This window comes from Myotis myotis, unplaced genomic scaffold, assembly GCF_014108235.1.
Source record: "Myotis myotis isolate mMyoMyo1 unplaced genomic scaffold, mMyoMyo1.p scaffold_m19_p_8, whole genome shotgun sequence".
NCBI lineage: Eukaryota > Metazoa > Chordata > Mammalia > Chiroptera > Vespertilionidae > Myotis > Myotis myotis.
This window is the reverse complement of record NW_023416390.1, coordinates 6,604,886-6,617,983: the sequence shown is the minus strand read 5'-3', so window position 1 is coordinate 6,617,983 and position 13,098 is coordinate 6,604,886. Positions and strand designations below refer to the sequence as shown.

Here is a 13,098-nt window from a genome sequence, read left to right as displayed (position 1 = left end):
TGTGTTAGCAGCTGTCCCTGGCTGTGGACTCTTAGTATAACTGTCCCGGGACCTTTCCAAGAACCTTAATAAACCTCTTTCCTTTAAAAATTTGGATATAATTTGTTTGGATCTGTGAGAGAGTGGAGCTCAAATCCCAGAGTGACTAACCCACGGCTCCAGTGAACTCGGAGTCAAGAGGGTGCCCTCCTGAGCTTCTCCTCCCAAGACCTTCAGCTTCAGATCCTACCCTCCTCGCCACAGCTGTTCAGACAAGCAAAGGAGGCAACTTAGGTCAGATAAACAGGCTTCAACACTTCTTGGAGCAGGTGATTCTCCAAAATCTTCAGAGTGGAGACTGCCCGCTTCAGGAAGTGTTAAATAAAGTTTGTTTATATCACCTAAATCAGTGATGGCGAACCTATGACACGCATGTCAGAGGTGACACGCGAACTCATTTTTTGGGTTGATTTTTCTTTGTTAAATGGCATTTAAATATATAAAATAAATATCAAAAATATAAGTCTTTGTTTTACTATGGTTGCAAATATCAAAAAATTTCTATAGGTGACACGGCACCAGAGTTAAGTTAGGGTTTTTCAAAATGCTGACACGCAGAGCTCAAAAGGTTCACCATCACTGCCCTAAATTGTCTTCTTTAAATGTTTTACCAGAACATAGGCCACAGATATTTGCATCAGACTTAAAAAACAACCACCGTCAGATTGTTAAGTATACAGTGCCTGGGAAGATGGACTAGGAGGGGACATATAACTTTTTAAGTGGTGAGATTTTTAATGCTGCTTTCGTTTTAGAATAAATGACCATGAGAATTGTGCGTCACTGCTGCTGGGGGCCATCGATTCCAGCATTGTCAATTGCAGGGACGACAAAGGCAGGTGGGTGACCCAGGACAGCATGCCTCTCCTCCCCACGCATCCCAGCCTCTGCCCTGTGGTTGCAGAGGGCCAGACATCTCTTATTTAGTTTTTAAATGGAAAAGTGATATGTACGCATGTTTTTTAAATTAAGCATTGTAAAGGACATATAATTAAAACAAGTTTTCCTCCTCGGCCCAGCAGCCCCAGCCTCTGCCACAGAGGAAGCCACTAGAAACTGTCCTTTCCAAAGGTGGATAGTCCCTCACATATTGTCTGTGCACAGCTACAAACATCTGTAAAATGTATGTGCTCATATCCCTTCTGTGCAAATGGAGCACTCCATAGCAATGCTCTGCTTGTAGTACATCTTGGAGATCTTCCCAAATACTAAAACCCTTAGATTTACCGTATTCTTTTTAAGGCTGAATATTATTCATCTGAATGGATATATTATAACTTAATCAGCCTGCCCGCTATGGAAGAATATTTAGGTTGTTTCCAGTACTTTGCTATTTCAAAGGGTGGTGCAGTTCACATGTGCCTGGTCCTATGACCCAAGTGTATCTAGCAGATAAAATCCTAGAAGTGGTTAAAAGGCCAGTAGTTTTTAAAGTTGACAAGCAATGCCAGGTTGTCCTCCCCAAAAAATCATTCACATTAGATGACGTGGGCTTTTTAGAAAAATAGCCAGTGATCTACAAATTTAAGGTGTAATTTTGAAAGTATCTTTATCCAAGGGGAGAGAAAAACCACTGGGACTCAAGATTAAAGCGGTCAACAAAGATGCTAATTTCACGATCAGGGCCACCAGCTCACCCCCTCCTCCCTGCATTGGTGACCCTGCCGAGGGGCCTGGTGATCATCTCCGTGACCTGCCATGTTTCTCTGGCGTGCACGGAGCGCGGGTGAGGTTCCCAGGAAGCTAACGCCGCTCGTTCCGCCGCCAGGACGCCGCTGCACGCCGCAGCCTTTGCGGACCACGTGGAGTGCCTGCAGCTGCTGCTGAGACACAGTGCCCAGGTGAACGCGGCCGACGACGCGGGCAAGACGGCGCTGATGATGGCCGCGGAGAACGGGCAGGCGGGCGCCGTGGGTACGTGCCCGAGGGGGGACTGCCCATCCGTGCCTGTCCAACACCAACGGCATGGGCAAGCAAAAAGCCGTTAGTCTCTTGCTATCTACCCGTAAAAAGGCCAACATCTCACCTAAGCCACCGGCACCACTTGCTCATTGTCCGCAGTCCCGCTACTGGCTGCTCGGTGGGCCTGATCCAAGTGAGCCAACCTCTCAGCAGGGAAATCTCTTGACGTTGAGAAACCAGAGGTAACACAGAGCCGTTGTGCCTGGGGATAAAGCTGTCAAACAATGGATGCCGACAGGCCTTGGATTTGGCTAGAACAATCGTGGCCATAAATGCTTCCTTTTTTTCTTAAACACATGAAATAGGATTATGTGAGCTGCACTCATTGAGATCTGTTATTGTTTCTGTAGTAACTTCTTTAAAGTGCATTAATTGGCATGTAGTCTGAGTAGCTTTCTTTTGTTTTTTTTTATAGACATTCTGGTGAACAGCGCCCAGGCTGACCTGTCTGTGAAGGACAAGGATTTGAACACACCCTTGCATTTGGCGTGTAGTAAAGTATGTAAAGAAATATGACACACTGTTATTCAGTATAATAATAATAGTAATAATGATGATGATGATGATGATGATAAATACCACTTCATTCTACCTCAAAAGTGCTTATCATGGCCCCTAATTAAGAGGTCCATTTCCCCAGGATGATGGCCCCGCTAAGCAGAGCTGGAGGAGGAAAAGCAAGGGTGTACCACACAGGTGGACGGGATGTGCTTTGCGTGGCGTTGGCCACTTGCATGCTGACTGCAGTGTGACTTGATGCTGCCACTGTGTCTGTGGTACCACCTTTTGGTTATAAACACACATTAGGGCCTCAGATACATGGCGTCTAGCATATGGGCCTCTCCACTTGTTCTCATTTTGTTTCGTTGGAAGGCCTTGTAATAACACAGCCCACATGCTCTCTTGTGAGGCAAGTCAGTGTGTTCGTGTGCAGGTCTACCCTCTCCCTTTTTTCTGGTGCCTAGTCCAATGCAAAGAACGCATTTGTGTGTGTGGTGTTTTGTTGTTTTTTTTTTTTAAAAAAATAGCATTGTGTTCACTGCTTCAGCAAAAGATAAATGGCACATAGGAATGTGATTTCACAGAAGCGGGATCATACTGCTTACAACCTGCTTTTGTTCCTGAGTCACATGTTATGAATAGCTTTCTTGTGTAGACATTTCATAATGTTTTTGAAGATGCATGGTACTCTCTACCTTAGGAATATGCCACCCTTTATTCAGCCTACTCCCTCCCATTAGACATTTGCTTGTTTTCAAATACAAGCTACTCTACATAATAATAACTGTGGTGCAATGTTTTAGGAAGCCTTGTTCCTTTAAACTAAATGTCTAAATGTGAAATTTTTGAGCCTGGGCTATGAACATTTTAAAGTCCAAATTCCCCTAAAATGAAGTCTTAACTATTTACACTCCACCAGTAGTATATCAGAATGAAACCTCCGTGGATATTTCTAAAGTTATATTTAAGGGTCTCCTTTCTAAGGCATTGTGGTATGATGGCAGCTGACACCAGTGATGGTGTTTATTTCAGTACTAGAGGTCTGGTGCACGAAAATCATGCACTGGAGGGTGGAGAGTGTCCCTCAGCCAGGCCTGTGACCTCCTGCAGTTCAGGAACCCTTGGAGGATGTCCGCCTGCTGGCTTAGGCCCATCCCCACCCCCACCACCGGGGATCAGGCCTAAGCCGGAAGTCAGACATCCCTCTCACAGTTTGGGGCTCTCAGAGTGCAGTTCCCATCACTTCTTACTGCCTGCCTGCAGCGGAGGCGGGAGAGGCTCCTGCCACCACTACTGCGCTTGCCAGCCATGAGCCCAGCTTCTGGCTGAGCGGTGCTCCCCCTGTGGGAGCACACTGACCACCAGGGGGCAGCTCCTGTGTTGAGCGTCTGCCCCTTGGTGGTCAGTGCGCATCATAGCAACCGGTCGTTTGGCCATTCAGTCGATTTACATTATTAGGGTTTTATTACATAGGATAGTTCCAGCATTAAAGGTGTTATCTGTATCCAGCGGCACCGGCAGTCTCAGCTGTTCCTCTCATCAGTTGCATTTTCTCACTTCATGTTCAGGGTGTCCCAGGGAAACCACAAAAAGTGCTCCATTTCATCAAGTGTGTTTCAAGGTGTAGTTTTCATGACTATAAATGCAATGCTTTTCAAACGTTATTGTGACCTGAGGATATTGTTAAAATTCAGCTTCTGATTTAGGAGGGCGGGAGTGGGGCCTGAGATTCCATGTCGCTAAGTGCCAGGTGATGCTGATGTTGATGCTTCGGGTCACAGGGGCACAGGAAGCCAGCACCTTCGCGGAGCGCAGGCCTGAAACCGTGGAAGCGCCTCTGACGGATCCATTAAAATTACCCACTGTTGTCATAAGGTGCAGAGATCATTTCCCCTTGCTGAGGAGGAAATGAATAGGCTTTCTTGAAAAAGAATCCTTTCACAATATAAGGCAGTAACTGATGAGTGACACAGATAATAGGTGACATGCGAACTTCAAGGATAAATGGATCAAGGAAGTGGTCAATCATGAAGACTTGAGGAAGGAGATGGGACTTGACTTACATTTAAAAAGTGATGTTAAAGGATACTTCTAATTCTCCTCCCTGTTTACCAGCTGACCCAGCTGAATTCGTATCGGTTTCAGCTCCCTGGACATTAGTTCTAAAACTTATCCTAGAAATGTTAGTATTTCAGATCAGATTTATATTAACCAAGTCCTAATGGGACCTCATTTGGAATCTTGGAGAATCTAGGGCCCTGGGACTATTTGCTTTTTAGAAGAAAAAGGAATTACTCAGATGATGGCCTTATAACATGTATACAGGCAGAGGACATTCATTTCACATTTAAAGCCCAAAGAAGCAATTGTTCTGGAACTTTTCTAAGTCTCCATCCTGAGTCTCTGATCATTTTCTTTTTCTTCCCTAGGGTCATGAAAAATGTGCCTTGTTAATACTTGACAAGATACAAGACGAGAGCCTTATTAATGCCAAAAACAATGCACTGCAGACGTAAGTGTGATGGCTAGAGCTGGACTCAGACCCAGATTCCTAGTCATTTATTCAACACATGTGAAGAGCTTGCTCTGTGCCAGGCTGGAGCTGGGACACAGTAGTGAAGCACAGAACCACTCCTCCTTCGTGAAGTTTAGTCACACACCTGCAGCTCAGACCCAGCTAGACAGTTTCCGTTAGAACCTGCATTTTGATATGCCGGCATAGAGATTTGTGAGGTCTGTGTTTTTCTTTGCTGACATTTCTATGGTAATATTATAAATTTACTGGGCTATTAGGAAAACGTATGGGCTGACCTATTTGGGAAATATTTGTATACTGGTAAATGTATTAGCATTATGTGTTCTTCCTAGAAAATGACAGTTTTATAAATTAGGTTCCCAGAATATATTTGAAGAGTTTCTAAGCAATTTGTCTTAATTACATTTTAATGTAATTCAGTGTTATCCTCAGTGTGAAAAACTTAAAAAGCTGCTTTAGCTTTAGCCATGTGGCTCAGTTGGTTAGAGCATCATCCCATATACCAAAAGATTGTGGGTTCGATTTCCAGTCAGGGCACATACCTAGGTTGCAGGGTTGATCTCCGGTTGGGGTGCATACAGAAGGCAACCAGTTGATGTTTCTTTCTATCTCTCTTCTTCTTTGTAAAATCAATTAAAAGATCAGCATATCCTCAGGTGAGGACTAAAATTAATAATAAATAAATAAATACATAAGTGCTGTTTTATTTTCTATTTTAGGAAATTATGTATTTGTTTTAAAGGGCAAAGAATATTAGCATTTTTTCATTAAAATTCTTAAGGAATAGATAGCAGAACATACTAACTTTGACATTGTTCTTTAAGATGTTCTAAATTCAGTAAAATATCGCTTAGTAATAACAAAGAGGTTTGAGGTTATATGTATGAGTGATATTAGACAGTCATATTGATGAACTGGGTGAAACAGTGATTCAAATGCAAGCGTACAGCTCAAGGGTTAAAGAACCTTCTAGAAAATGCACCAGAGCTTAAGTTCTTCTGTCTTCCTATTTACTGTCATTGAGGTTGTTTGAGATGCAGAGTATTTGTGATATCTGCAGAGAAATCTGGGCCAGCTTGGAAGGACTGTTGGGTCATTAGCACCTGGAAAAGACCTGGTCAGCAAATCTTCCCCCCCCTCCCCCCCTGAGTAAAAATGTTCAGAGGCTATTTATGGATTCTTACCCACTTGCTGCCTCTTAGCAATGCAGGCTGCCCAAATGGCGCATCTCACACAAACGCGTCTCCCGCCTGACGCCCTGTGTTCTTTCTCAGGCCCCTGCACGTCGCTGCGCGCAATGGCCTGAAGGCCGTGGTGGAGGAGCTGCTGGCCAAAGGGGCCTGCGTCCTCGCTGTCGATGAGAACGGTGAGTGGGAAAAGGACATGATCACGGCAGGTGCCTTCCCTGTGCCGGGGAGCCAGAGGACAGGAGGGATGTAGGAGCTAGTTGAAGAGGCAGTAGGAACCCTCTCCCTTCGGAGCCCCCCGTGTGTGAGAAATCAGCAAGGATGCTGTGTCCTGTCTGTCTTCGTTAAAGTGCAGTCTCCCTGTAGCCACCACTGCCTCCCATTCTGCATGTGACGTCAGCAGCGAGGGTCGCTGGCTCCTCAGCGTGGCGGTTAAAATGCCCGAGACACACGGACGAGCTTGCACCTTGGCATTCGCCGTGCTGACCGCACACACTGAAGAGTGAGGGATTCCCCATCATCCATGCATGCTCAAGGGCTCGCGTCAACACCAGGTCTCTGTGTTCCAGTCCATTCTGAGATCAAACCTTTTTCTTTTCTTTTTGAGAACAGACCAGAACGCATATTCCCAGGATGGCTATTTGGGGAATGTGAATAAGAATTTTAAATTCATGTCTAGGCTTGACACTTCTCTTGATCTAGATAACGTCCCTTTTCTGAATGAACTAACTCTTAACAGCAGCTTTCTCCTCTGCTTCCTACGAAATTGTGAACCCCAGGATTGTATTAGATGCCATTCGAAGCACAATGCCTATTAATTAGCCTTGGGGAGCAGGCACGGGACTTCTGGATATTTACTAATTAAGTAAATTTTTCAAAATGTGGCATGAATTGTGGCATTTAATTAACGTCGTATAATAAAATGCATTAACGTAACTCATTAACTGCTTATTACAGGTGTTGGAATTAGCAGCTCATGCCCATTGCTCAGAAGCAAGCAGCCCTATGGCGCCGTTAGCTATAACTCCTGTTAGTTTGGTTTTGCGGCCCCATTTCCCCTAGCATGTCCCCTGGCCCGATTCATCTAGGAGATGCAGAAAGTTCGCGGTTACTCCATCCGTCTGGTTTTCCTGCCTCCCCTTCCCTCACCCTCTACTCACCGTTGTAGACTTTGGGGCTGGCGTGCAGAGGCCTATGGCTTTTCTCCACAATGACCAGAGACCAGAACACACAGTGTTCGCTTCTCTGGTGTATAAGTCTGCTACACCCGAGGCTCATCCAGCCCTTACTGACCTTGGGCAGTGGGACTGTGGCTTGTCTCGGAGCTTAGCTGCATCCCAAAGACCTCGGAACATCTGGGGCGCGTTAGTACAGCCCCACAATCCTATTCCTTGACTCATCACAGACCTTCGTGGCAGAGGACGTTAAGATATCCGTCCATTCTTGTTTGTTTTCACACCAGAGAAGGAATAATCTGTTAAGAGGGGCGAGGAGGGGGAGGCAGAAATGAGGTCAAGCGCTGATAAACAAAACAACAGAAAGTTCGGTTTTATTGAGCCGGTTCCTCTTGAGTAAATGAGCGAGAAGTAGTGGCAACTCCGGCCAGCAGAGAGGACAGGATGGCCTGGAACCAAAGCGGACAAAGGCAGCCATAATGACATCCACGAGTATCTATTTCCCTGCGCACCTGTTTCGTGCTCTGAGCTCACTCTCCCCTCCGACGGCAGCCATCAGCCTAAATGGTAGAGCAGGGCACGACTATGCCAACCATCGCGATTTCCCCACCTCGGCTGCCTTTCGGTTGGCAATGTTGCTATTTTTTAAAATTCTGTTAAGTTTTGTTGTTTTTTTAAATGATGGTACATGTTCAACGACACATGACCGGTGCCTGCCTGTTTCTGACCTCCTCGCATGATTCCGTTTTTCTAGAGCCAGTTAATGGTAGGATCTGACACACAACCGCCTACAATGGAAAGCCATTGTTCTCAGAATGAGCGTGCTCCGGCCCCGGCCGAGGCCCATGGTGTGAGTGTGTGTGCTCGCCAGTGGGAGCCCCTTCCTGGCTGTCCCGTGGCTGTTTTTTTGTGGAATTGTGTCCCCCGCCCCACCCCTCCTCGTGTTTCCATTCACTAGACAAAGACTGGAATTCTGCCTAATTTTGGATAATGTAGTGCTTGTCGTTGTCACGTAAGCTGAAAAGGATCCCCCAACCCTCCCGAGAATGCCTCCCCTCCAGGCCCCTCTCACCTCACCCCTAGCATGCCCTGTGAGAAGTAACTCCTCCCTTTGCCTGCATGATTGCTAACTCAACATACATCTCCGTGGGAGGTCGGATGAGATGTACTGTGGATGCTCGGACTAACCACTGCCTTGTCTGCATTTACGCCCAGGTCATACCCCGGCCCTGGCTTGTGCTCCTAACAAAGACGTGGCTGACTGCCTGGCCCTCATTTTGGCTACCATGATGCCTTTTTCTCCTTCCAGTACAATGACGGCTGTCAACTTGGTTTGTTTTAAAAAAGACAATTTGAACAGGACGACCCTCTCCAACCTGGGTAGCATGGTTAGCCTGTGCAGTAACGACGTAGGCTCGGAGGATGGGTGCAATGAGAACGACTCTGATTCGGAAACCTTTTGACCTTGGACTGTAGACGTTTTCCCTTGTTCGAACCTGTTGGAGGAAGGGGAAGAAGCTCGGATTCCAGGTTTAGGTCGTGTTCCAGTGTTATTATGGGCCCGAGCTACCAGAAGCCGGTAGAGAAGGGATTCATTCATCAGACTGAGGGAGGGCAGCTAGGCCAGAGGACCAAGCACTCACACGGATGGGCCCTGCTTTTGATCTGTCTCATGCTTTCCTTAGCTCTAAGAGACTTCTGTGAAAGTCTACCTCTCATTTTAAAGAAGGAATAAAAAAAAATGCATTTAATTCTTTTTCTTTGGGGATAATGCACTGAGAGGGAACTGTTGTCCCCTATAAAGTATGGTGTGTGTTTTTTTATTTTATCTGTTTTGTTCACATACTCACTTGGCAGTGAGTTGTCAGAAGTGTATCATGCATGTCCCCAGGGGGAAGGGGAGGCAGGGGCAGATAGGAAAAGCCTCCAACCTCCTCTCCCTTTGCTGTTTACGTCCTCACTAGAACCCAAAGGCAAACGTGTTTCTCTCTGGAAATCATGCCTGTAGTCATCTTTCTAAGGGAGACCGATGATCCGTGTCCTCCCTAGAGTGAGCCCTTCAATAGCCAGGACTTCCTCCCGAGGCTATTTGTTGAAGTTGCCAAATGAAGGAGAAAAACTCATTGAAAGCAGGACTTGCTTGTTTTTCCTTTAACACAAACATGGCGCCCACTGCTCCCCATAATAAGCCTGTGGCTTATGCCCACCCGAGCGATGGCATCCAGGGCTGTCTGTTGCCCTGCCGGGGAAAGGCAGATGGCACCCACACCCGGAGGCCTATGCAGGTTTGCTATGGAACTGCCCTTACTGATTCATCCTTAGACAAAACAGTAACTTCCAAAGAACATCAGGACCATCAGCCTTGTTCATCGATAGTAAAATATTCCAGGGGCTTCTCAGTTGAGGTCGTGCCAAGTGAGGGCCAGTGTGGCTGCAGCAGGGGACAGAGAGAGGCAGAGCAGGTGGCAGGAGTGGGGGATGTGGAGAGGAAAGCCCGTGGTAGTTGCTCGCTGATGAAATCAACCTGGTGAACCCTGTGTCTGCTCCCTCTGCCAAAGCTTCTAGGTCCAACGGACCCCGCCCCGCCCCGGGAATAGCTGCACAAAAAGAAGAATGAGACTCTTCCAGAACCGTTCACACACACACGTGCACACACATGTATATAGTTCTGTCTGTATCTCATCAGCCAGCTCTCCAGGAGGACCAAAATGCTTCCGTCAAGAATGGAAGACTTCACTGGTTTTTCTTCACAGTGAAAGTGAGAACTGAAGTAGCTTTTCTATGGAGTTAAAATGGAATCTTTTTGCGTAAGAGTCTTTGTTGTATTTTATATTTCTTATGACAGAGATTTCCAGTGGATGGCTTACCATTTGTAACGGATGATGTGTTGACCATGGCTTATTTTTTTTTTTGCCAGACTAGAGAAAATGTTCATATACTTTTGATGTAAATGTGTTTATATTTATTGGAAATGAAACAAATGCCGAGGGAGCGTCCTTTGTTCGTTCTCCCTTTTCATTGCTGTGTGTCTTACTTGGAAAAACAAAAAAGCGGAAAAACACACAGGGCCCTCCCTGGGCCGGCCAGCAGCCCTGGGCCAGCCAGCAGCCCTGGGCCACGCCCAGCATTTCCACTGCTAAGGTCTCAGCGGATCCTCATCATCTCCCACATGGATTGGAGAGGGCACAGCACCCATCGCTCAGTCCCGGTCTGTGGCCAACCTAGAGCTTAGAAGACATTGGAGTCCTTCTGCTCTTCTGCCAGATGAACCTGAAGTGCGTTGTGGATCATATGCGCAGACGTGGCCAAAAGAAAAGTCCAGAAATGATCCCAAATGCACTGAAATCCCACGTGGTCCCAGTAAACTCCTGGGAAACTGCATCAGTGGGTGGACACTTGTGCCAAGAGAAGAAATAACAATCACCAGCTCGCACTATTCCCACTGGGGGAAGAAAGTGTTGTGTGAGGGGAGTACCAACCATCTGATAACTGGGTCCCTTTCACCCTGGAAATTGCAGTTTCATCGTGTCTGTGAGATATTTTTACAACAGAGTTCTACCGTATCTGGATCAAATACAGATTCTGTATTCTGTTTCTCATCTAACTGCAAGAGACTTAGTCTCGCTCTTTTAATACCCGGATTGAGTGAGAAGCTCACGTTGGGTTCTTCACGGAGGACAGCTTGTCCAGAGGACTTCCAGCATTGTGTTTGCATCCCCCTTTTCCCTCTGTCCTTTTTGTTTGTTTAGAGAAGATGAATTCTTTTGCAGCAGGTAAATTGCTCATGAGTAATAATGACCTCATCGTTACCAAAACCCTGAGCATGAGAGAGAGCCAATGCTGAGAAGCACGATACACTGCGGTGTCTTTTTCTAGAAGTGAATGGAAATCTTGCTCCGTTGGCGTAGAAAGCAGGCAAAGAGACGGCCGCTTCAGTGGTGGCGCAGCGGTGTCAGGGCCCCCGCGGAGCCTCACAGAGGGCAGGAGCGCCGCAGCAGGATGCAGGCCTGGGCCTCATCTCCGCGGAGCTGCTTTTGACTCCCTCCACCCCTTCCTCACAGAAGGAAGGCGGACAAAGGAGCAACACGAAGTCATGCTTACTCTGAACGGTTCATTGAATCCCTCTCTCCTCTTGCTCCCTCCCCCCTGCCCCCTGCCCCTGGCCAATTCTTTTCCTTTGAGAAATGACTTTAAAAACTCTGAGTTCTGTATCTCTCAAGTACATCTCTTAGAGATAACATTAGATTTGCAACATAGCTTTCTAAGAAAAAAAACAGAAAACATTGTGCTTTTCATTGAGTCTTAGCCGGTTAGTGCTTTTTACCTACATGTGTTCTTTTTCGACTCGATTTTAACCACAGCCACAGGGATCACATTTCATTGCACTTCACCTGTTCGCCAGCGTCTGCCTGTCCGTGGTAAATACATTACTGTCTCCACATTGCCTAAAATCTGCTACGATTCTACAGTAAATAGCTCAGGGGATTTCTATGTATCACTACTAAAAGGGCACCGTAGTATGTTTTGGTACTTTAGGCAGTACACAGCTGCTTGATTTATTATTTTGTTATTAAATTAGAGCAAGAATAGCACACAGACTCGCTGCACTAGTTATGCTTTGTACTGTTGAGCAACTCGGTTTGCTTGTCTGTTGTGTTGGTTGAAGAACTCATCCCCTTTTTTCCCCTTTTGTCTTGTACTATGAAGGTAGAGTGCCTTTTTATATCTGTATATTCTGAAAATGTTCTGTGAAATGTTTTGTATTTTTTTCACTTGAGTGTTATCAGAGCAATATAATACAAGTGAGTTTTCATTTCAGCCTTTCCTTGAATGTATAAAGTGTCTTTTTTTTTCCCTAGTTCCCCTTTTCCCTGCTTTGAAATGGAAATGGATAAGCCGAAGTGTTCTCTAGGAGTTCTGTTTGATTTTGCAGTGCTAAAATGCTTTCTTCTTCCCAAACCGTAAACCAGAGGTCAGTGTTACAGGGGGAAAGCGTTTCAGGATAGTGACAATCTGAGTGTGTGTACACAATGTAATTCTCCGCGTTCCTTATGCAGTGTTCTAAAAGCTCAATGCAAGTGTATTTGGGTTGGTAGTGTGTCTACGTGTCTTATGCTTTAGCATGTGCAATATATCTTTGCGAAGCACGATGATACAAATCTGGTGCCAGTGTTCTATTTTGCCTAATATATTTGTAACAGCATCAAATATTGTTTGATGATATCAGTGGGATTTTGTCTGTAATGTTTTCTTATGTAAATTGAGGTTGAATGACTCTGGTAAATGCCATGACTGTAAAAATGAGGAAAATGACTGAGTTCAGTGAATGACTTTGAACCAATCTGAATCTTCTCAAGCACAGTTTAATACTTTTTCAACTACTGAATGCTAATAATGTAATGACGTACTTAACTGTAATATACTATGGACATGCATTCAGATGGTTATTTTTACAAATAAAGACGGTACAAATATTGTTGCAATTTCTGTTTTCTTTAATTTTACCAACTATTCTGATCATTTACATCTTTATCTCCCCTACCCATGCCAAATTAACATTAAATTCCTAAAAAATAAATAATCAGAGAGAAGTGTATATGCATATTTAATACTTCTGTTTGTGTCACCACAGTTAGAGAAAAAATTCAAATATGTATATTTGTGTTGATTATATTTATTCTTGTCATAAAAGATTTCA

The 13,098-nt window shown here is 45.4% G+C and overlaps 1 protein-coding gene across 6 annotated transcripts in view; it reads left to right on the top strand.

The window, feature by feature from the left end:
- The window catches only part of ANKRD44 (ankyrin repeat domain 44), a 232,764-nt gene extending 219,881 nt beyond the window's left edge, over positions 1–12,883 (top strand). For 3 of the 6 annotated variants that reach the window (XM_036319340.1, XM_036319341.1, XM_036319339.1), the window contains 6 exons: positions 795–878; positions 1,808–1,953; positions 2,417–2,499; positions 4,932–5,014; positions 6,313–6,404; positions 8,616–12,883. In XM_036319340.1, coding sequence (XP_036175233.1) covers positions 795–878; positions 1,808–1,953; positions 2,417–2,499; positions 4,932–5,014; positions 6,313–6,404; positions 8,616–8,863 — 736 coding nt within the window. In that variant the 3' untranslated portion in view covers positions 8,864–12,883. Of the gene's footprint in view, positions 1–794; positions 879–1,807; positions 1,954–2,416; positions 2,500–4,931; positions 5,015–6,312; positions 6,405–8,154; positions 8,251–8,615 lie in introns of all 6 variants that reach the window. The other 3 variants (XR_004969308.1, XM_036319342.1, XM_036319343.1) reach the window with 3 other exon arrangements.
- Positions 12,884–13,098: the final 215 nt, after the last annotated feature.